The 24,860-nt window shown below is 46.5% G+C and overlaps 1 protein-coding gene across 5 annotated transcripts in view; it reads left to right on the forward strand.

The window, feature by feature from the left end:
* Window positions 1-713: 713 nt before the first annotated feature.
* Katnal1 (katanin catalytic subunit A1 like 1) overlaps window positions 714-24,860 on the forward strand; it is a 55,887-nt gene continuing 31,740 nt past the window's right edge. The window contains exons 1-3 of one of the 5 annotated variants that reach the window (XM_076923888.1): window positions 714-846; window positions 8,898-9,073; window positions 10,715-10,875. In XM_076923888.1, the coding sequence (XP_076780003.1) occupies window positions 8,912-9,073; window positions 10,715-10,875 (323 nt within the window). In that variant the 5' untranslated portion in view covers window positions 714-846; window positions 8,898-8,911. Of the gene's footprint in view, window positions 1,399-8,897; window positions 9,074-10,714; window positions 10,876-11,448; window positions 11,573-24,860 lie in introns of those variants that run through there. The other 4 variants (XM_076923890.1, XM_076923887.1, XM_076923889.1 and 1 more) reach the window with 4 other exon arrangements.

A 24,860-nucleotide genomic window follows, 5' to 3' on the forward strand; every position in this document is an offset into this window, starting at 1 on the left:
TTTTAATCGGTACAGGACAACTTTCCCCTCGGCCAACACACCTTCTAGCCAAATATTTTGACTTTTATCCCGATTGGATTAACTAGTATCTGAAAGCTATTGTGTGAGGTGCCAGCCTTTTATACTGTTTCATCATTATAAAAGTTTCTCTCAGGAACACAGGGATAGATCCATTTTGCAGACTAAAACGTCAGAGCAGGTTGGTAAGGTGCTTTGAATCATCGGCTACCGACCAGTTTAGCCAGGAAGCTGTGTGAGAAGCCCAGGTTGTTAATCCCGGCCCACGCTACACTTGACGATCCCGGAGAGCACCCAATGTGTACCTAAGACACCGTGTAGCTTCGAACTCAGTGGGTGGGGATCGGTGCCATTTATGAGTTCTAAAGAGTCCCGAATCCACTTGTAAGCTGTGTGCACACGCCATCTTCTGAAACGGCTCGTTCTCACTCCACTCCCTGGAGGATAGCAGGAGGGGGCTGCGAGCGGCCTCCAATCTACGGAGCTAGCTCAGCAAGAACGCCTTAGGAGCAGCGCTCTGCCGCCGCACACGTCCCGCCCGGATGCGGCAGGTGCAGCACGCCCCACCTAGGGTCTCGGGTTCCCCATCCTGTGGGGTGAGGGCTCAATGTTCGCACCACTAGCCCCTGCGCATCCTTCCCCACAGTCCCGCTACCCAGCGCTGACTCAGCCCCACGCCCTCCCCGCAGTGCTGCCGCAGCTGCCATGGCAACCGTGAGCCACCGTCTCTCCGCGCAGGCCGCGAACTAACGGACTCTGGACGGCGGCTAGCGGCGCCCCGCCTCCTCTCCCCTCTCCTTTACAGCCTTGACCGGCAGGATCTAAGTGGTGAGCCCGAGGGGCCGGGCGTGACCGGGAGAGCCTGGGTGCGGAGCCCAGGTGGGCAGTCCTAGTCCGCAAGCCCTTGGCCGCTGACACCAGGCCGCTCCCCCGGAGGAGAAGCGGGAGAGCCGGGCAGACAGTAGCACCGGTCGCAGGGTATCATGGATCTTGTAGTTCGGTGGCTCCTCAGGCTCGCCGCCTTGGCTGGGTGATTCGGGCCGAGAACTACAAAGCCCAGGGGTCCGGAGTGCGGCGACAGACTGATTTATTCCGAGCTGCTCCGATGGTGTTTAAGTGGCTCTTTGTCTGCAGGGGACTCCGGGGTGGTCGCTGGATTGGGCTGTGTGCGTCGGGCGGGGGTAGCGCAGGTGAGCCTCAGTGCTGCGCTCCGGCGGGGCAGCGGCTCCACACGCGGCCCCGCCCCATCGCCACCGCGCGGGGCCTGGGCCTCCTAGGGTGCTGCCTCTCGGTGCAGAACCGTATGTATGGCGCAAGGTCTATGCGAGACCCGACAAAGCCGTCATTAAAAGGCCTTTGCCTTTCCCCGTGAATTTCTAGGTATTTCTGTTTATTTTTCAAGTACCTCGGAGCTGTTGGCATATTAAACCCATTCATTAGCGTGTGTTCAGAGGACAATAATATTTAAAAGGACAAGTGTGAAAGCTGATGAAAGATATTACTGTTACTTGGTGGTGTCTGATATATATAATTTTGCATTTTAGCTGTTAAGGTTCAATGTCATAGAGTAACACCCACCCCTTCCGTCTCCACTCTCCACTTATATCAGCCTGAATGTTGCCCACACATATTTTGATTCTACTTTGAAGACCAGTTAAACTTTAAATGGCTAGTTAATTTTTGCCCTTTTCTGCAGAGTGTCTTTAGTATTTCTTTCTTTCGTCCCCAAGCTCTTGCCAGAACTCACATGTAAAACTGATAGGTCTGGAGTATTTTGGAGAGGTCTTAAATAACAAACTCGGTTTCATTGACTGATGAGATTTCTCAGTGGGTTTTGATATTCTGTGATATCACACGCTTTGGCTAGTTCATTAAGCTTTGTTTGATCTTTCACTCTTTTTGACGTTTCTATTGCTAGCTCTCCTTTTGGTAATGTTTCTCTTTTTTTCCTAGCCAGCTTTACTAGAGATTTATTATTTGATTGAACTTTCTGAAGAATCTCCTTTGACCACATTGAAGTGTTTTGTATTCTTTTTCTATTTTTTTTTAAATTTGATTGATTTATTCACATTTTATTCTGTTTTAAAGACAAGGCTTTTCTGTGTAGTTTACGCTAGCTAGAACTCACTATGTAGATCAGGCTCTCCTAGAACTCAAGAGATCCACCTGTCTGTCTCAGTATGCTGGGATAGGCATGGCTCAGGAGGATTTCCTTTCTTTATTATGTGTAGTGAAAATTTTGGGTTTTTCTGTGTGTGTGGGGTGGGGCAGCCCCAGCTTGGGGGCATGATCTTCTTTCTTCTTGTCAGTTCTTGAGGCAGCATCGGAGGGGGAAGACAGCGGAGGGGGAAGAGCGTTGGTGGGGGTAAGACTTGGTCTTACGAGATTCTGGGGCGGGGGTTGTGTGAGACTTTGTCTTACGAGATATTTAGGGTTGCTGTATAATAAAAGTTAACTTATCCAAGCTCCTATGCAGCTAGCTGACCTGCCTTCTGTGATCCTCTGAGACCAGAAGCTGCAGTTTCTGGCACTTAGCACCTCATCCTAAAAGCAGCAAATGATTAAGTAAATAGCCTTTGTATTATCTCAGCAGGAACTGCTGGGCTCTGACTATCAACCTGCCAGTCAGAAGTCTCAGGAAGAAAAGACACTTAGAGATGTGGTTTTAGCGTTTATTACTAAGTTGTTAAAAAGTTTACTATGAAAGCTGTCTAAGGGGAAAAGTGGAAAGATCCTAACTGGGAAAGGGGTAAATTCTGCTCTATCTGGGGAAAAGGAAAAAATTCTATCTCTCTATTCTGTCTTCCTCTCATCTCTTTGTCCTCAGTACTTACACATCTTTCAGAATACATGATCACATGTTACAAAGTTCATCACAAGTTCACATGAAAAATCAAATCATAATAGAAGTTTACAACAGAGAATGTTTACATACATATCCATTAGGAGTAATTATCTGGCTAAACATCCATCACCTGTCTAGCTCCACAGGTTCACTGAAGGTTTAAAACTATAACTAAGAAATTAGTGAAGTTTTGTATAGATAAACCCAGTCAATATTTTATCTCCTGTCCCAGCACCTATAATAAATCATTAGTTCCTTTTTATGACCTTTGGTTAATTGTTTACAACCTCTTGGAATGTGCTCTGGGTAGGAGAAAGTCTGGTTACTATCTAAGAGCAACTGACTGATGACACTTGGGAGACTGGCAGAGTTCTCATTGCAGTTTTAACTATCCGAAAGGGACCTAATTCAGACTCATTATAAAAGAGCTTAATAATCATTGATATAATTTTAGGAATTCTAATAGGATCATCATTAAGACTTAAGCATTACTACAAGACAGTACATTTTCGTGGATCTGCAGAGATCTGCTCCAAAGGGGTGTGCTATTGCTTAGTGATTGTATATATGTTTAATAATAATAGGAAAAGCATATTAATAGCAGGAATCTTTCCTAAAAATTAGTCCCTTACAGCCTTGCTGGATAAGGGTGCACCTGTTGCAGATTCTATAATAATCCAAGGCAGGCCTTTTCAGGATGATCACCTGCTAGTTATTAGCTTGTCTCATTATGGCTGCTGACATTTTTCTAACATGGAATTTACATAGAAATATTGTCAGAATTGTTTTCGTTTTAATACCATGTATGGGATATAGGGCTGTTTCAGATTGTCCACAGGGATTGACTATAATTTGCCTGGTAACTATGATTTGCCTCGTGCTCTACCAGGGATGTGATTTTTGCCAACAGGCGGTTAGTTTCTGTGGCTGTGTGAGGTTTGGAATTCTGGGGACTTCTCAGAAGGTATATAATGCTAAGGGCTCTAAGAAGTGGTGTTGGCTGTTGATCACCATTCATTAAGTAGTTGTACCTATGCAAAGAAACAACATGAAGATGTTAGATTTCCTGATGACAAGGATTGAACTTGCCCCAAGGAACTTGATATCCCAAACCACCAGGAAGTAGTCTTGCTGAAGGCGTTTCAATCCCGGGCCACTGGCTTGCTTATTCTGTAGCATGAGTATGAGGTTTGCTAGTGAAGCCAGGAGACTCTATGAGTGTCTCTTGTTTCTCAACTAGGCATTTTTTTTTGTTTGTTTTGTTTTGGCCTTTAAGTGAAGTTTTCTCTCATTAAAAATTTCAGATATTTTTTAATTTCAGAAATTTCTTCATATTTCATAAACAAAACTCCCAGAAATGGAAGAGCTGACCAATCGCACAGACCTGAACTCAACCATCCACTTTTCATATTTCTCCAGATCTGCCACAGAGACAGACTTGGCAATTTTCTTAAGCACCAACTCCAAGTCCCCTCTGGTGACAGGCATCTATCTGTAGCTCCTCCTTGGACACCTTCTGGTGTTAAGCCGTTGATGCGACGTCTCGTTCTGTGTCTCTGGAGACACAGGCAGAGCAGTCAGCAGTCATATCTGCCCTTAACACTTTGACTACTACAGAGTTACTATAGACATTCAGAGGACTATGTTATATGTGCTGTCCTGATACCACTTAGAAGTGTCCACTTTAGTCACATCCGGAAGCTTCAGAAGAGATTCAAAACCTGTGCAGGAGCTGGAGAGATAGTTCATTTGGAATGGTGCTGGCTATGGAAGCCCGAAGACCAAGGGTTCAATTTCCAACCCCCGCCCCCCCCCACCAATGCTAGGTATATTGGCACATGCTTGTCATCTTAGCTCTGGGGAGGTGAAAACAGAAATCCCTAGGGGGTCCTGCTGGCCAGCTATCCTAGCCTACTAGGCAAACCTAAGGCCACTGAGAGACCTTGTCTCAAAAACCAGGGTGAGGCAAGGAATGGTGGTACACACAGTTAGTTCAGAAACCAGAAGGTAGAAGCAGGTCGGCTTTTATGAGTTTTGCAGTTATGTGACATTTGGAATTCTCGAGACTCTTCAGAGGCTGTAGTGGTTTGAATAAGTTTGTCCCATGGGGAATGACACTATGAGGAGGTACGGCATTTTGGAGGAAGTGTGTCACTGTGTAGGTCCTATGCTCAGGCTATATCCAGTGCAGAAGAGACCTTCTTCATAGCTGCCCATGAAACAGTCTCTGGTTACCTTCAGAACAAGATGTAGAACTCTCAGTTCCTCCAGCGCCATGCCTGCCTGCACACTGCCATGCTTCCCCCCATGATGACAATGGACTGAACTCAGAACCTGTGAGCCAGTCCCAGTTAAATGTTGTTCTTTATAAGAGTTGCCTTGGTCACGGTGTCTCTTCACAGCAATGGAAATCCTAATTAAGACATGGCATATAAATGGTAGGGCCCTGAGAGGTGGGGTTGTCATTGGTTGTTGGTTGGTTGCAGTAGGTTAAGTAGTCATGAGCAAGGAAGAAACAAGACCACCGTAGATATCCTGATGTCGAAGATCAAGCTTGCATCAAGGAACTCAACATTCTCATCACCAGGAAGTAGTCTAATGGTAACCCCTCCCCTTCCCCCTCTCTTCTTTTTTCTCTCCTATGTAGTGTTAGGGGGTTGAAAGAGTGGAAGAGAAGGGATGGAGAAGTCTGGCTACAATTATGTTTTTCCTTTCTGCCTCTGGGGTTTAATCCCTCCGGCCCTCAAATGGGAGGTCCAAGAAGGCACCAGAAAACTGCAACCCAGCAGGCTATTCCTGAATGACCTATGACCTAGGGATAACTTGCTTTCTTCTAACAGTTGAAGAAAAAGGATACTTGAAAACTCATAAAAATGAAAGGAAATTCTGACTTAAGTGACTATACATGAGATGTATTGGGATGCAGCCACACCCAGCTGTCTATGTACTGCTTGTAGCTGCCTTCCTCTGGAAAGGCAGAGTCGAGTAGGTGTGTCAGAGATGGAGTGACATTTGCACAGGCTTTATGCAGTGCTTGATAACACTGTCATCCGAGTCTCAGTGCCGTTTTTTGACACCTAAATTAGTATTTTTTTATCAGTGCATACTCATGTCAAAACAAGAAAAGGTGGAGAAATGCATTAGGAAATTTAACTAGGGAGCAGAGTGGGTCAGAGGACAAAGCAATGTGCTTGCACAGTACACAGGGCTGTGCCGAAGACCTGTACACACCTCCGTCACCAGAGGAAGCACCCAACATCCCATACCCAAGCTGTATAAGAAAGCAAAGGCCAGAAGAATCAGCAGACTTTATCAGGCTACCTTCCTCCAGATTTCTCTTCACAGAACTGAAAAATGGAAATGCGGTCAGTTTCCAAATGGCTTGTTTGTTAGCCAAGCAGGGAAACCATTGACCAGCGGGGGAGCTGGATTGCAGCAGGCTCAGAATTGTGTCTGGAGAAAATAAATTTGTTTAAAATTATTAGCCTTTTGGCACGAACGGTGGCTCAAAGCATTGAGGGCACCATTAATCAATTAAAAACCAAAGCAAATGATTTTGAGTGCTTTTCCTTGGCTCTTGATGAGATGGCAGATGTCAGCAATACTGCTCAGTTGTTTACTGGAGAAGTCAACGCTGAGCCCGGAGTTTTTGAAAAGAGAGTTTTAACAAATGGTTGTGTGTTGAGGGTGGCGAGGACACATGTACAGTGTTTTCGAGGCATTGAAACACCAGTTCCATACAACTTGAATCTGAGAAGATACCTCAGAAAGATGGTTGTAAGCATGAGTGGAGAACGGAGTGAGCTCAGGTGGACGTGGTTATGGTGCTATGAAAATAGGAATCAGATGAAACTCAAATTAGTTATCTGACATTAATTCTTCGGTGTTTTGCAGATAATAGTACATCTATCCCAAGGTCAGGGTCCATACAGGGTTAATTTTGGCCTTGATGGAATTAGCTGTTGTCAGTTCCACAGTTCTGTGTCAAGAGTAAAAGCAGCACCCTCCCTTGCCTTATTCAGGTTCTGAGTGTGGGGTAGAAGCAGGAAGTCACCAGAATGAGACTTAGCCACTCATTGTCAGCCACTCTCACTGAACACCAAGGTGGCTCTAGCTGTCAACCTTCACTACAAATGCAGTATGAATCCACCTTACTCATTCCAAGACAGAACAGGTGCTTATATCAAAATACCACCGTAAAATTATTGCAGTGCCAATTAGTGTTTTTACACACCATCAGGGTTGCTCAGCTTCCCGTATGGTCAGAAGGTAAAACAAATGACAAGCGATGTCTGTGTTCCTCCTCGGCATGGCCGTCAGTATTCCTCTGAGCTGAGGCTGGTTTCAGTGTCGTTTTCCAGACTTTGATGCACATTTCCACGTTAGATATCCACCTACTGCTGTTGAAGTAAGTTCCTTTCAGCCTGGTCTTTAACTGGTCCTGAAAAATCTGCGGAATCCATTGTTTACTCTCTGAACAGCGGCCGTGCTGGGGCTACAGTCTGCTATAACTAACCAAGTTAGTTAGATTGTTAGTTCTTAGAACTTAAATCCTTGTCTGAACCTTTACAAAAAGGATGCCAGTCCTTTTGTTCTATCAAAAAAAAAAAAAAAAAAAAATTCCTACATAATGGTGTACCTGCACGCATTGGCAGCCAGCAACCTTAGAAGAATGCAGTTCACAGCAATCTTTGTTGATGTTTAGCTAGTCATAAAGCAAGAGTTAGGAGTATTGCCTGAAAGAAGAAGGGTCTGTTTCAACTCCCATGGCTTTGGGCTTCAGGGAAGGGCAAGATGGTTTTGTGCTTTCAGTCCATTATAAGGTAGTCAGTGCTTCAGAGCAGAAGGTCATGCAGGGCAGGGCTGTGGCACTCAGGACATCAAGAGAACAAGTATCTCTTTCGGTGTGGGTCCCCAGCCCATGAAATGCTGTCACCCATATTTGGGAAGGCCTTCTTCCCAAGGGTGGTTTTCTCTGGAAGCATTCTCCTGGATAGACCCAGAGATGGACTGATCTTTTGGGTGCAGCTTTTTCAATATTTTTTTTTTAAAAATGTATGTGTGTGGTGTGAATGCATGTGTGTATGCATGCTTGTGGGTCAATGTGTGTATGTGCACTGGCATGGGTGTGAACAGAGCATGGGTCAGAGGGTGCCAGCGGGGTTCTCCTTCCTTGGTCCACCTTCTATAGTGAGGTAGGGTCTCTTACGTGAGCCCAGAACCTACTGATTCCACTGTCTATTTTGGGAGAGTCAGGCTACCCAAACCAAAATAATTCTCTAGCAAAGCAAGTCTCCTTCTTCAAGTACTTCTATTTTCTTTAGTAGACATTTAATTGGCTTGTTGTTCTAGAAGATAGGGTAATTGGTACTCATCCTGGGTTCCCTCCCCTTTTCTGTATTTCAGGACTGTCTATGCTTACGGTCTTGGGAGGAAAGCGTCTTTGCTGAGAAGTCTTGGGTGACTCTAGGAGACTTTAGGGAAGTCTAGAGAAAGGCCAGACTTGCTGAGCTGAAGGACTGGCCTAGAAGCCAGAGGCTCAGAGGATATTCCTAGCATCAGATGGATGCATCAGATGGGATATTATCAGGTAGGCTGGAGAGATGGCTAGGCAAGGGAAGGAGAGGGCCAGCCGTGAAAGTTATCTGACCATCTTTTCCCTATACAAAAGTCAGTAGATACTGGAGGAGAAGGGCAAGCTGAGATGCAGAGATCTCTGTTTAGTGTGTGCATTTCTCTTAGTGTGCATTTCTCTGCTGTGTGATGCAGTTAAGGCATGGAAATGATGATGGATGTCCAAAGGCTGTCCTCGGCCTTGCCTGTCACCAGCGAGAGGCTCTCCGTGTTATCTCCCTGGATGTCCTGTGCTTTCCTCTGTGCACACAGAATTGGAAATTTAGTTCAGTGTTAAGGCTGTTCGGACTCTCAAGGCACATGTTACAAAACTGATAATTGTTTTAAAATCAGTGCAAGAACTTTTTTTTTTTTTTTTTTTTTTTTTTTTTTTTTAAAGAGCCTTGTTTTTATCATGCAGGTGTCTGAAAGAAGATGAATTTGGCCGAGATTTGTGAGAATGCAAAGAAAGGCCGGGAGTACGCGCTTCTGGGTAACTATGACTCATCAATGGTGTATTACCAGGGCGTGACACAGCAGATCCAGAGACACTGCCAGTCACTGAGAGACCCGGCCACCAAAGCCAAGTGGCAGCAGGTAGGACTATGGCCCGTCAGGGCTCCACGCACCATGGTGAATGTGCTCTGTAACTTGAGGAAGCAGAGTCGGGAAATTAGGGAGAGCTTCTGAACGTTGCTCTTATCTGTCTGAACACTGAATACATTCCACATTTAACTCTGCATGTGGTTCTGATATGCTACCTACTTACTAGTCTCTGTATTTTTGATCATATATTTTATTAGTCTTTGAGGATACTTAATTGTAGTTGAATGAATTCTTAATTTTCCAAACGTTCATGCTCAATTGTATTTGCCAACACAGTTTTGAAGTTAGGTATTTCTTGTCGCTGTCTGTCTCTCCTCTCATTTCTGTTTGTAGCTCTGACCTATTTAATAAACGCTTTCCTTGAAAGTCTTCTTACAAACACAAATGAGCTGGTAATCTAATAAAAGGCACTCACATCTTTTTTGTCTTTTTGACGTACAACTTGATTATATAATAGTCTAGTTAATGCAAACTTGAATTATGAGTCCTGCAATTATCGTTGTAACTTAAGATCCTTTTAAACTTAAAAGTACAAAGAGAGCACTTTGAAGTTTCCGTTTCCTCTGGTGCCTTTCCAAAACCTCTCCTCAGTTCCCTACAAGTCAGGAGTTAGTGCTTCATGAGTCTTGAGGGTAAACTTGGCTCATTTCCATCAGAAGACTTACCCAATTCCCTTGAGTAAGAACACCACACTTGCTGTAACTTGGGCTGTAACCCTTAGAGCTCTCAGTTCTCCTGCCTCTCACAGGTGGGCGCTCGCATTTGTGGTGGGGAGCATCTCCACTGATATTCCTGTGTATCCTTTCCACTGGGTCTGGCATGTAATCCCCTGTGCAGGGTCTCATGTGTCCTACATGCAGCCAGTTGGCTTGCACTCGGGTCTGTCTTTGGTCTGTAGCTTCCTTGTGTGTTCTTTTCAGTCGTGTTCCAGGGACGACTTCTTCTGCCCTGCCCTGGAGTTAAACATACTTTCTGGTTTGAAAGTTACTATAATTATTAAAATCGAGTTTAAACATCCAGCTTTCCCGGGTATTGTTTGCTTCTGCGAACTGGCTTGCACTGAGCACCAAGTTTGAAGACAATCCTTTCCACATTGTAGGTACTCTGTTACATTTTAAACCTTATCCAGGACTCAAAAGAGTTGAAGCCAAAAGAGGCTGTAGTGAAGGGGACCATAGGTGAGGGTGGGCCATGTGTGGTGCTCAGCGCTGGCCGGCAGGAGCCAGGCTCTGGGGACAAGCCTTTCATGCCTCATGACTGTGGAGATGGTAAATGGGGTGGAGATTTTGACCAATTTTATTTTAACCTCTAAGGATATTGAAAGATGTAGCATAGTATCTTCCGTGTCTGTGGTGGACAGCTTCTTACTGGTTGAAATGCTTGTTTTAAGTTATATTAATAATGACCACATTTTTATGAGATGCATGGCTTTTCCTTATGTGAAGAGGCATGCAATGCCGCCCTCTCCTCCCTGCTGTCTGTCTGTCCCTCTTGGAAGAGCTGCTTGTCAGTGTTTCTGTGACTCATTTTGCACCCGTTGATTGACAGTAAGGACAAGTTACACTCTGTTGTAACTTTGTGCACTTTGTGTGAGCTCTGAACGGCCCCTAACATAACGGCTCCCTTCTTCAGGTACGGCAGGAACTCTTGGAAGAATATGAACAGGTTAAGAGTATCGTCAGCACTTTAGAAAGCTTTAAGATGGACAAGCCCCCTGACTTCCCTGTGTCTTGTCGAGATGAACCGTTTAGGGACCCAGCAGTATGGCCGCCCCCAGTTCCCGCGGAACACAGGTGAGTGAGACTCGGTGGATCGGCACCTGTAGCTAACGATACTCCATGCGAAGCTTTATTTGAGCAGTGTTTTTCAGAACCATTTTGGAGGCTCATAAACTTCGGATACTTCTCATGTTTATTCCATACAGGTGCGCAGGGCTTGCGTGTGCCTTGTCATGCCCTTGTGTTCAGTTTCCTTACAGCTGTCCCAGTTACAGGTGCTCTATGACTTACCAGTTCAGAGAAGTTTCAGCCTCAGGCCTTTCCTAGAGGAGACTGATTCCTTCAAGTGAAATGGTGAGGAGAGTATCTCCTCTGGCTGCGCTGCCAGCCCTGGTGGGGAAGGATGCTTGTAATTTTCAGTGGTTACTTGTTCAACAATTGGACTCCTCAGGGCAGCATGGAAGGCTTTTTATTATTCCCCAGCTTCTCTGCTCTCTTCTTCCTCTTTCCTGTGTCCTGTCTGTAGTGTCTTCTTTCTCCAGGGAACACCAGCAGGTCACACCTCCCAACTGTTCCTCTTACTCAAGCCCATCGACTGACTGAAACGTTTTGCTTGTTGCCCGGGCTTGCAGGTGTCACGTTGCATTCTCTTGACTCTTATCCCTTAGAAGCTGTGTAAGGGCAAAGGCTATGACTCTGTTTACTTAAAAACCAAACAGCAAATGTTCAGTGTGGACACTGAGGTTTGCCCACAGCGGGAGTTCAACACCGGGTGAGTAATACCGTTAATTTTACAGGAGATTGAGGCCCTGGAGACCTGGGTGTGTGAGTCCCCTTAGACCAGGATCTGCAATCTGGTCTTTCTGGCTTTTCTTCTCTTTCTGCATTATGAGGTGATACATTATGCAGAGTGTTGTCTCAGAAGATACATTTTCTCTTAGCTAGTAGCTGTGGTCATCTGTTCAGCTAACTGTTCTCTTAAGGTTTTCCAAAAACTTTGAAAGGATTGTGGAAAATGTTTAAAATTTTTTGTTGTTTTGTTTTAAGTCAGGACCTTGCTGTGTAGCCCAGGCTAACCTAGAACTTGCTGTAGCCCAGGCTGGCCTCTATCTCTGATCCTCAGGATTGTGGTTCCACATCACTACACCCATCTAGCTCTTTCAGAATTTCTTCCACTAAGTCACAGGTGGTTTGCGATTTTCCTGGTGAAAGCAGATACTAGATGAGAACTCTTTTTGGTTTTTCGAGACAGGGTTTCTCTGTGTAGCCCTGGCTATCCTGGAACTCACTCTGTAGACCAGGCTGGCCTCGAACTCAGAAATCCGCCTGCCTCTGCCTCCCAAGTGCTGGGATTAAAGGCGTGCGCCACCACCACCTGGTGAGAACTCTATTTAAAGGAAAATTATATCTATCTATCTATCTATCTATCTATCTATCTATCTATTTGTATATATATATTTTTCTAGGTAGCTCCCACCCCTCAGAAGGCACCAGTTCAGGAGTCAGAGTTGTTCTCTTGGAAGCTCAGAGTAAATATTGGAGTGAAAAAAGAAATAATGAGACTGTGGTCTGTTGGAACGCCACATTTTCCCTGTATTTAATGGAATGCCTCACTTTTTCTGAAAGTCATCGATTATGAAATTAGAGATAATAGCTAACAATAAACTTACATTTTAGAGTACATGTTCTGAAATGTGAGGTGACCGTCGTTACTTTGGAAGGCTGTGCCTGCAGATGATAACTCTAATATTTGTGACTCAAATGATAAAAATTGTGGATAACATTTTTCCATTGATGATTGTCCTTCATTACGAGCCCCCTTCCTGCCATGTGTTCTTTCTTCTGTGCCTATAACATAGACCACACTCCTTCTTATACTTATTCTTAATACTCTTTTTTTTTTTTTTTTTTTTTTTAATTTGAGGCAGGGTTTCTCTGTGTAGCCCTGGTTGTCCTAGAACTCACTCTGTAGACCAGGCTAGCCTTGAATTCAGAGATCCATCTGCCTCTGCCTCCTGAGTGCTAGTATTAAATCCCGCTCCACGGCTATGTATAGCTCTTGGATGTAGCAGGTGCTTCTGTGTTTTCTGTGGATTAGAGACAGTATATAAAGGGACAGAAGACTGGAAAGGAGACTCTCATATCCACATTAGTTACTTTTGTGTCACTGACAAATACCTGAGAAGAACAATGAAAGGAAGACTTAGTGTTCAAGGCTTTGCAGAATGAGGTCTGTGCTTGCCTGATGCCCTGCTTTGAGCAGGGTACCTTGGTGGGGACACACCCAGTAGGGGAGTGCCTCTTCCTACATGGCAGACAGGAGGAGAGGGAGTGGGAGAAAGGAGCCTGGGGCAAGATTAGTACATGCTCCAGGCAGCCATCTTTCAGCAAGCCCACCTCTAACAGTTCTACATGGCACTGTCACTGGGATCGGGACCTGCATGTAACATATAAACCTTTGGGGACATTTCATGTTCAGACTTTGACATACATGCCAACAACCACAAGAGAACATGGTTCAAGAGGTTGTGCAAAGTGGGTTCTAATTTAAGACCTAAGGGACAGACTCTGTAAGCAATAGTGGCCTGCCACCGGTGGAGGATGCTGTAGTGACTTGTGTAAGGTACATGTTCCGACACAGCCTGAGCAGCTAATGGTGCACCCCAGTTAAAGGCTTGGGGGACCTATAACTGAGCACTGTTTATTCGACTCCTTTACAAAATTTGTTTCTTTTCAAGTCATGAAGCAAAGAATTCCACCTGGAGATAATGACTAATTGGAAAGTTCTTTACAAAGACAGTGGCCATCAGGCCAGGTTCTCGGTCTGAGCTGTGTCTCTGAGAAGCACGGGCTCTGGGGCCTTAGTGTTGTAAGTGCTCTGAACATCTCAAGATCTGTGCTATGCGTGTGCGTGGGGGCATGGCGGGGTGGGACTCCACCTCACAGGATGAAATAAGAGAATTCAGTGATGTTGATCAGCAGGTAATAAATTAAAATCAGTGATCAGTTCTAGAAAAAGAACTATTGCATCCTTTCAGATAAAGATCAAAGAATGACCTAATTAACAACTATCTCGTTCAGAAAATCTTCAAGTAGTTGTATTTTCTCTCTGACATTTCTACACAAACCCTTAGTTTTCTAGACTCCGAAGAGAGAGTGCTGGGTTTTCAGTGTTGAAGATATGTGGTGGTAGTGTCGGTTTTCAGGGCAAGGGTGGCCATTCACAACCATCGGTCATGTGCTCTTTCTACGCAGTCACTTGTTTAACTCATCCCATGACCTCATTAAGTAGGGACTGTTCTAGCATGCTGATGTCCAGACGATGAGAGTGAAGCTAAACTTGCTATTTCCAAAGTCACCTGAGCAGGAAGGAGGCAGTGAGGACCTGAATCCAGCACTCGTCAGTACTCGGTCAGCACTGGTCAGTACTCGTCAGCACGGGTGGCCTCCGGTGTGTCCTCTCTGTCCTGGGAGTGCAGCACACATATCCAGTGGCATTTGCAGACACATTTTGTTATATATTCTGTGTCCTAATATCCACTTGTTAAATTCTTACTAGATGTGGTAGAATAAAGAAATTGAAAATCTTAATGAAATAAATATTAATAATTTAAATGTAATGAAAACTTTCTCTGTGGGAGCACCACACTGAAATTCTGCCTTTAGTCAATATGGAACTGTGTTTTACTGCTACAAGGCCTTTCAGGGTGCAGCTGATGTCCTTGGCTTTGGCCATTTGGGCCGACTGGTTTGTGCTTCTGTCTGGTTCAGTTTATGGACTTGCACCCGAGAACTTCCTCTCCATCTTCCAGCTGAGTGTCATGGCGTGTGCTCACAGCGGCTTCCACTGGTGCTTTGCCCTGGTTTGAAGTTAGACTTTCTGTGTCATGGAACTGCTGAGTTTCCTCATGGCCGTGTTTTAACCAGCAGCCAATCAGGTTAAGCAGTCTCTCACAATAGCGTAGACACCCTGCCTTGAGTGGGACTGAACTGAGCTGTGAAAGGAGGGCTGTGCGGAGGGATGGGGGTCAGGAAAGAGCAGACTTAAATCCCAAAGAGGCAGAGCCTTCTGACCACAGCCTTTGTTAGTAACATTTTACATCTGGGCTTAGTAAGCCCAGCTCTTTAACAAGGTGACCTGTCCTTTCAAGGCTGAACCTAAGGCTGTCTGTATCTGTATCCGTATCCGTATCCGTATCCGTATCCGTATCCGTATCCGTATCCGTATCCGTATCTGTACTTAATGTAACATGTAGTCAACAGAATTCTCTTCCTCCCCCCCTCCTCCCTCCCTCCTCCGTCCCTTCTACTTTCTTCTTCCTTCCCTTCCTCTCTCCTCCCTCTCTCCTCCCCCTCTTCTCCCTCCCTCCCTCTCTTTCTCCCTCCCTTTTTTCCTCCCCCCCCTTCCTCTTATGGTATCTGCATGTGTGTGTGTGTGTGTGTGTGTGTGTGTGTAGGTAGGGGGTGTGAAGAGGATGATGCTCTTGACCTCTGCCTTACTCCTTTGAGACAAGGTCTCTCACTGAATGGAGCTGGGCTGGAAGCCCACATGCAGTTGCAGGAATTTGTGGACCAAACGCAAGTCCTCTTGCTGCACCCCAAGTGCTGCCCCGAGAGCCACCACTCTATCCCTAAAATATTCTCTGCTCATTTTAAAAAGTAAATAATGGAAGATCTTTTTCCAGCCTTATCATTTTTAATTTAAGGTGTACAACCTAATGATTGGATTAGATTATGAATTAATGACTACAATTAAATTGACCTCACTTCAAGAATTTGCCTTTTTTTCTTTTTGTAGTGAGAACACAATATCTGCCTTAGAAAAATTCAAGTATATAGTAAAAATGGTTAGCCGTGGTCACCTTCAAGTATGCTAGATGTTCAGAATGAATGTGTGTATAACTGGAACTTTACCTGTGACACAGGTAAAATTCACTATTGGTGTTCTTCAACCTGTGTTGTGGTCTGAGTGTCTGCCAGAGCTCTTGTGTTGACAACTCACTCCCTAGGGCAGCAGCATTGAGAGGCTGGGTCTGTAAGAAGGGATTGGGTCCTGAGTGTGGGGCCCAAGGACAGACTAGTGCTGTTTATGGAGAAGGTGGTGATGGTGGTGTAGGTGATATAGATGATGCACCTCACAGGGAAGTGGCTCCTCTCCACCTTCAGGCATGGGAGCCTGTCCAGTGAATGTCCTTGCTGGTGCGGGCTCCTCAGACCCAGACTTCTCAGGTTCACCCATAGAACTGTCTTCTGTAAAGCTGGGTGATAGCCCGTCTTATATTCACCTCACGTTCTTCATGCTCTCATCTAAGTTACTTGCATCCATGTCTTGGTCATGTGGATAGGGTTGAAAAGGGGACGGGTGCAGATGCTTCTTCAGCACCCCCATCAACTTTATTTAGATATATATTCACAAGAAGAGGTACTGAATCATATAGTAGTTCTGTTTTTAATTTTTAAAATATTTCTTTATTTTTATTATATGTGTATGGGTGTTTTGCCTACATGTATGTCTATGTACCTCTTGATTACATATGTGCAGTGCCTGCAGAAGCCAAAAGAGGGCATTGTAGCCTCTGGAAATGGAGTTATAGACAATTGTGTGCCACCATATGGGTGCTGGGAATCAAACCCAGGTCCTCTACAATAGCAGCCAGTGCTCTTAACTGCTGATCTTTCTCCCCAGTCCCTGTTTTTAATTTTTGAGACACCATTGGTGTTCTTCATGATAGATACACAGGTTATATATTCCTATGTGGTAGGTTTCAACCAATCATGCCTTTTGGGGGAGGGGCAAGTGAGATTGTATATGTGAATCTGAAATTAGCCATTTACTTTGTTCTGTATAGGTTATTTTGTGACTAAAGCCCAAATAGGCCTTCTAATGCTATTTTATCAAGACGTGGAGGGAGGGGCTGGGGAGAGAGCCCATTGTGTGAAGTGCTTCCTGTGCAGACATGATTACCTGGGATTGGATCCTGGCACCCATTAAATCTGGCCATAGAAGTTCGTGCGTACCTGCAGTCCCAGTGCTGGGAGGCAGAGACAGGAAGGTCTCTGGGGTTTACTGGCCAGCTGGCCTACTTCAGTCAGTGAGCTCCACGCTCAGTGAGCCACTGGGGAAGACCCTTGACCTCTGGCCTCTGTAGATGTGTGTGCGTGTGCGTGTGCGCATGCTTGGGGAGTTGGTACAGTGTGTCCCTATGTACACTTAAGGAGATTGGTTTTCCTTAAGTCCCTGTGGGATTTTATACAGATTTTATGATGTTAAGGTTGTTGCCACATGTGTCTCTGAGTACCCTGCTAGCTTCAGCAACTGTCAACACTCAAAACAAAGCAAAAACCAGCCAATAATAAAAAAGGTTTGGTTAAGGCCGGAGTCAATTACTGAGAGAGCGGAAGCTGCCATTTCCCGTCTGTAAGTCTGTCACCTCTACTCTGACTCAGGTTTCCTGGCATATGGGGCAGAGGGATGAGGAGGGCGACAAGGCGGCCCTGCGTACTGCTGCTGAGCTTGGAGGGTCACGCAGGGTTACCAAGGTTACCTCCATGCTTACCCTGTGTGAGTGTGCATCACAGGTGGCTTTGTAGCCCTGCATCCAACCTCCAGGAGACCACTGCAGGACGCGTCTGCCGTGTGCTTTGTAAACATTTGCTGTATGCCAGGCACTTACTTATCTATGGCCCTGCGGGCTATGTAGTAGCTGTAACAAAACCACAGAGCTTGGCCTGAGGAGTGCTGGCACCTGTTACCTACAGAGCTCTGTACAAGCTTCTGTGCACACTGGACGGGATGCACAAACAGAGATGGCCCCTGCCCTGGCAGCCTTTGGTCTTGTAGGTGGGTGTGAGAGCATTTTGGGTAAAATGGACTCAACCTGGTGACTAATAGTGAAAACGAGAGAATGGCGGGGCTAGATAATCATCTGTGGCCAGGAGTAGAGGGGGAACAGACTACAGGAGGTAATGGTAGTTATTTAACAGTGCCAGCTGAGGTGAAGACCGTAACTTTAATATTTTCAAACGTCTATTTTTAATGATGGTTCTTAAACACTTTTTGTTGCTACCCACGTCTGACCAATGGCAACCGTGTTCTTCTTCAAGCGGTTTATTCAGCTATCCCTGTACAGCGCTTCCTCTCTCTCTCCTTCTCTTCTTTTGTCTCCCTCCCCAGCTCCCGCAGCCCCTTATAAGCATTGCCTTGATCCTATCAGCAACTGCCACGAAGTCACTGCTGATTGGCCACTCTCAATGATGCGAGGTGGGGTGATCGGGTAACCACACCTCTCAGCGCATACAACTCCATATATGGAGTTGTCTTTTCTCTCAAGCAATGCCTATGCCAAGCGCCACCTTGTAATGGCGAGAGTGGAGCCGCTTCCCACAACTTTTAACTTCCCTTGTAGCCCACCACCCACCAGAGGTAGTGGGAAAGAAAGAGTATGAAGGAAGTGGACCTGTTTAGAAAGGTTCTGAAGGAAGTGGACCTGTTTAGAAAGGTTCTTTGGAGCAACTCCCATCTGTGTTGTCAGGAAATCGGCAGTTCAGTTCACAGGTCAGCAGCGGCAGCTCGATCCACTCACAAACACTTCACAGATACACCAGCAGTCTAGTTTGGTAGGGTCAGAATAACAAACAGAAATCGGCAGTGGTGGCATGACCTAGCAGAGACAGCCCGGTCTCAGCCTGGCTCGAGTCAGCAGGATGGACCAGGTAGGAATGCCAGGAGAAGTTCTCCCCTGCGCCTCTCTCGGTGAAGCAAAGATCAGCAAACATGCGAGATCCACCAGCGTTGTCCAGAGAGCTCTATAGGCAAGCCCAGCACAGCCTCCTTCACTGTCTGTTGAGTCCTACTCATACCCTGCAGACAGCACGTGTCCTCCATGGGTCTTGCCTCAGCTGACATCACTGCCAATCACCCCAAGTTCACGAAAGAAGCAAGAAATTGTGGCACACCACCAGAAGTTTTTTTGGCAGATTCTCTCTACGGAGCCCCGACAAATGTAGGTAAACTGTGTGACGTAAGGCAGACCAATAACACGTGTGTGCCATTAGCAAAGAGTCCTTCATCACGTGTCCTTTCACGTGCTTGCTTTAGCAGAACATCTTCTTTCCTGTGACTGCTTCAGCTAAATGTTCCTTCCTTCACGTGTTTGCTCCAGCAGAGTGCCTTCCAACACAACGGACTTTCCAAAGAACCCTTAAGTTTCTACTTCAGAAGATAGACATTTTAAGTTGTTGTTTATATGATGCAGTAGGTTATGGACTGACACCGGTGCCTGTGGTGTTACACCCATTCCCTAACATTCTGGAGTTATATTATCTTCTGGAATATGGGATGGCCTCTGATTTCAGTGTTAGGAGAACGTAGGTAGAGGAGTGATTTGTCTCAGTAATAAATGACATTTACTGAGTTCTATACATGGTTTATAATTTAATCTTCACAACCTCCTACAAGCACAGCCACTCCAGGACAGGGCTGGGAGTCAGTTGGCCTCTAGCAGCATGAGTGTCCCTGAAGTCAGTGAACAGTTTCAGAAAGATACATCCTAAATCTTTATTTGGATATTTGAGACATGCTCTGCTGTGAAAGCCTGGGCTGGTCTCAAACTCATGCTCTGCCTGTGGCGGTTTCCCCAAGTCTGAGATTTCAAGCTTGTACCTTTTGTGTATAATTAGACTGGAATGGCAGAGAGTGACAGACTGGGTTCAGGACGTCTACAGTTGGTTCAGCTGGTCCCACTGACAAGGGGAGCAGAGAGGCGAGGTGGTTGGGGAAGCCCAGGTGTCTCCATTAGTTATTTACAGAGAGTAGCCAAATGCTTGTGCTGCCAGGAGGGCTGTGCTGGCTGCCATGGTGGAAAAATGATGCTTGGGCGAGAAGCATGGCCACAGGCCAGTGCCCTTCAGGTCTCAGTGCTGATGCAGTGGTGTTGATGCAGAGGTACTGATGCAGTGGTGCTGATGCGGTGGTGCTGATGTGGTGGTGCTGATGTGGCGATGCTGATGCAGAGGTGCTGATGTGGTGGTGCTGATGCAGAGGTGCTAATGCAGTGGTGCTGATGTGGTGGTGCTGATGCGGCAGTGCTGATGCAGAGGTGCTGATGTGGTGGTGCTGATGTGGTGGTGCTGATGTGGTGCTAATGTGGCGGTGCTGATGCAGTGGTGCTGATGTGGTGGTGCTGATGCAGAGGTGTTGATGTGACAGTGCTGATACGGTGGTGCTGATGCAGAGGTGCTGATGTGGTGGTGCTGATGTGGTGGTGCTGATGCAGAGGTGCTGATGCAGAGGTGCTGATGCAATGGTGCTGATGTGGTGGTGCTGATGCGGCAGTGCTGATGCGGCGGTGCTGATGCAGAGGTGCTGATGCAGTGGTGCTGATGCGGTGGTGCTGATGCAGTGGTGCTGATGCAGAGGTGCTGATGCAGTGGTGCTGATGTGGTGGTGCTGATGTGGCAGTGCTGATGCAGTGGTGCTGATGCAGTGGTGCTGATGCAGTGGTGCTGATGCAGTGGTGCTGATGCAGTGATGTGGACAGAAAGCTCAGTTGGAGCAGGGTGGCAAGTGCAGAGAACCAGCTCCTAGTGTAGGTACTGCTGCTGCTTCACAGGAAGGTGAGGGTCCATGTGTCAGAAGGGGGAGGGCATCCTTTTGTGCTTTGTTCTTGATTTTTGAAGTTTCATTGTTTTTCTTATGTAAGCTCTCTGTAGGCAACATCTGTCTCCTGCTATAAAATACTTGAATTTTGGAAATCTAGGTATTTATTACAGTGAGTGCATAAAATATTTTTTAAGGTTAATTTTTTTTTATGTTATGTGTGTAAATGCTTTGCCTTTTTATGTATCCATACACCAGAAACCAGAAGAGGCATCAGCTCCTCTGGAAGTGGAGTTACAGATGGTTGTAAGCCATCTGCTTACACGAGTGTGCTGGGAACTGAACCAGGGCCCTCTGCAAGAGCAGCGGTGCTCTTAACCACTGAGCCGTCTCTCTAGCCCCCTAAATTTTGCTATTTCAATTTTAGAAAAGACAATTGAAAATAGGCACTCTAACTTAATTAGAGACAAATAAAGGAGTGAGAGCAGCAAGCAATGGCAGAGAGAGACCGGAGCATGCTCACTTCCACATGTGCACTGAAAAAAAAACCTCTGCCTTGCTATGCTTTTCCTGGCAGGTGCCGTCTGCTGCTGAGTGTGACCTGTGAGCCGTTCTCCTTAGTTACAGGAATCCTGGATTCCCTCTCGCTGCAGCATTGGGCTGAACCCTTCCTTGGCTCCACTGAGGAACTCACTAGTGTAGTAATGCCCTCCGCTGCCTCTGGGTTTCCTCCTCACCATTGTGACACTTGCTTTTTGCTGTCTTCGTTGGAACTCCTTTCCTCTCTTCTGGCTTTGGTGGCCTTTACGTGGCTCCACTGTTCCTCCTCTTCCTTTTGTGCCTGTGGCCTCTTCTCTCACGTCCTCCCCGTGTGTCCAGTTCCCAGCCCTCACGTTGTTCCTGATGCGGTTCAGCTTGACATCACTGGAGCTCACAGGGCTCTGTGCGCAGCAGTGTCTCCTCTTAGCTTTGCCACTCAGAGGCCCTGAAGACAAGCCAGCCAGCTTCATTTTCCCTCTGTAAATTCCCTCTGTAAATGGAAATCATTGTGGCAGTCGCCCCATGTGGAGGCTGTGAGAGTAAAGTGGCTTAGTACATGGAGAGTGTGAAGAGCAGCCTGGCCCGGCAGGGTGGGCAGGACAGGTGTGCGGCTCCCCCGACCCTCCAACAACTGACAGACACCCTTACTTTGTCTTTGCTCAGATGATTCCAGAAGTCCAGCTTTGTCTATCCTTTTGTAGGGACTGCATGTGTGCTTATTGTTCACTCCCTGACACACACACACACACACTCACACCCAGTCATGCCTCTGGGACTGGATCAAGCTGGGACTTGCATCCCTAGCACCAAGAACAATGTGTGGTGCAGGATAGGCACTCCAGAAGCCTTTCCTGAAGGGATGTGCACACAACTGCTTCCACGTCTCTGTTCCTTAGGCATCTCTTTCTGCTCCGCTTTCATCCCTGCTGACAAGCATTTGGTGGTTCTCACAGTGATGGTCTGTTAGTGATAAGCTATCAGTTTTTATTTTTAGAATATCGGATTCTTCCGTCACTCTTCAATGATAGTTCAGTGTAGACTACCAGGCTGGTATTTATTCACTGTGCCGTGATGACTAGCTAGTTGCTCTGTGGTTTTGAAAAGCTGCATGCTAGTACACTATTGGTCTTTTTGACCGTCAGGGCTGAGATCATTGGCACTGTGCAGCCCCACCGAAATCTCCTTTTAAAGAAGCTTTATGAGTTTGTTGCTTACACCGCCTGGAAGTTGTCACAGAGTCCCCACAGTGAAGCATGACATCATGCAGTGATGTGGTAATGGCCAAAGAAATAGAGTGGAACCAAGGTGTCCTCTGGGACACAGACAGGGTCTGTTACACATGTAATCTCCAACTGCAGTGAGGTGGAACTGAAGGTGTAGAGAGCACACGCGTACTTCCCTCGAGGCGTGGGGCTTGCCACTGATGCCAGCCTACAGCTGGTTGAGCACTTCATCCAGGCCAATATGAACACATCAGAACAGTGCGTGGCAGGTGAAGCTCTGCCGCAGCCTTGGCAGGCAGCTCCTGAACAGGCTAGGAAGGAACCTTGTCTTATGGCTCACCAAGCCAGATGTGCACACAGAGAGGACGGGGGGGGGGGGGGGGCGGCTTCTGAACAGCTGCTAAGTAGCAAGCCGAGAGTCAGGACTGTCTCAGGATTCATGGCAAGGCCTCCCGGGCAAGCCGAGCAACTGCAGAGGTGAGCAGAGGCTTCATGCTGGAGCAGAGTCTAAAAAGCTGGACACAATGACAGTCGCTAAGTAGGGTGCACAGCTGCCAGCAATGGGAGGAACGTGATGTGTGCCGAGAGGAAAGAGAGATTCCTTTCATTGTCTTTGCCGAGCCCCTTGGCTGATGCAGGAAAGGCAATTCTGCATACACAAAGTACACAAACATATAAAGCAGAACTGTACCCAACCACTTTCTATCCCTTCCTCAAAACAGAAAATGGTAAAAAGACAGGCCTGGCCTCTCCCAAAGAACAACAGCAAGGTTGCATTGAGATAATAGAAGCCTTGGGTTTTTATTTTAGGGCTTTTATTTTATTTTCTGTGCTAGATGTTGATCCAGGGCTTGGTGTGTGTTGAGCAGGTGCTCTACTGAGCCAGACCCCAGATGTGCAGTGTTCTAGACAGCAATCTATTGTATGGTTCTCATTCTTTACCAGTCTCTTCCAGTTCTTTTTTCCCCTTTGGGTTTTGATTTTCTAAGACAGTGTCTCTCTGGGTAGCCCTGGTTATCCTGGAACTCACTTCATAGACCAGACTCAGAACTCAGAGAATCCGCCGGCCTCTGCCTCCTGAGTGCTGGGACTAAAGGTGTGCGGCGTTACCATCGGCTGCCTCCTCACATGTTTACTTGATTGATAGACTGTTTAAGGGACTAAGCAGTAATGCAATAAAACTTCAGTTTCTAAAGCATCTTCTGGTCACTTTGCTGTGACCCCTTCCCCAATTCCTCTCACACCACTGTTTGTTTATTTCTGTCTTCTCCTGGGGCCAGCAGCATCACTAGCTGTATACTAAAAATGGCTGTTCAATAACTGTTGAACTAGACTGCACTCAGGATGGGGGTGTCAGCGTTTGTCGCCTGAGGGACACCTGTGTGGTTCTCAGCAGCCATTCTTATTTTTAGCAGATTCCAACAATATGAATAAGCAGTGGGGTTTTTTTTGCTCTGTTTTTGTCTGTTTTATGTAATGGTTACTTTCCTCATGGCTGTGACAAAATCCTAATGAGAAATGACTTATTTTGACTCGGGTATCTGGGGATTTCACTTCATCATAAAAGTTAAGGTGTGACCTCGGGAGTCCAGGTAGGCAGAAGCGCGAGGCAGTTGCTCATTTGACTGGCCAAGATGCAGAGATGGCACAGGGCTGCACTCCAAAGATGTTCCCCAAATCAACACCCTCCGTCAGCCAGGCCTCGCTTCTTAAAGGTTCCACATCCTCCCATGGCTGTGCCACCAACCAGAGATTAAGTGACACCCATAAGTCCTTGGGAGCCATTTTACATTAAATGGTAGCATTAGCACTGCATCAGAGCTGCAGCGTCTTAGTGCTTCATTGCTCCTTGAGTGTGTGGCTCTTCATCCATTTCCTGTCTTGTCACATTCACTATTACTGTGCTGCCTTCTGTCATACCAGGAAGGAAACCTGGGGATGACTTAAAACCCCAAACCTTCAGGGTCCATTGCAGACAAAGTGGTGGGAAGAGCTGGGAGGGAGGGTGGGAGCATGGTGGGATGCTGACGTCCAGTCAGGACCTGGCTTCCTGTGCCCCTGTGCTGGGATTACATGCACTAGATCTTCCAGCATCCTGTCATGGAAGGGGAGGGACCCCAGGACCCCACTCTTCCCCAGTTAATGGACTTTTCGGTGCTGTAGCCATTGCTCAGGTGCACATGCTTCTATGACCAACTCTAAGGAGACTCTTCTATTGGAGCAGACACACACACACACACACACACACACACACACACGGGGGTGAGAGAGAAAGAGAGGGAAGAGAGGAGCTAGTTTGAAAGAACACAGGGGTTAGTGTCCAGCAAGAGGGTGATTAATAAGGGGTGAGTGTGACCAAAGCACATTGTGTATGTGTGTGACAACGTCACAATGGATCCATTAGTATGTATAATTAATAAATGCTAATGAAAACGGGAGACGGGAGAGAGCTAAAAGACACTTCCTGTGAGCCTAGAGATGGGACAGTCAGTGTGCTATTGAGAGGAAAAAGTAGTTGCACACAGGGATCTGAATGGTCACACATGTCACTGTGGCTATGTGGGGCAGCAGTGGGAGGTAGGGGAACAGGGATGGATGGTTTGAGAAAGGAATCGATGATGTGATAGAGTCCCCACCCACCCACGGTGCTGTGCCTAAGTGCTGTGCTGAGAAGCCTCTCAGGCTCAGCCTTGCACAGT

Source organism: Arvicanthis niloticus, chromosome 24 (genome assembly GCF_011762505.2).
Source record: "Arvicanthis niloticus isolate mArvNil1 chromosome 24, mArvNil1.pat.X, whole genome shotgun sequence".
NCBI lineage: Eukaryota > Metazoa > Chordata > Mammalia > Rodentia > Muridae > Arvicanthis > Arvicanthis niloticus.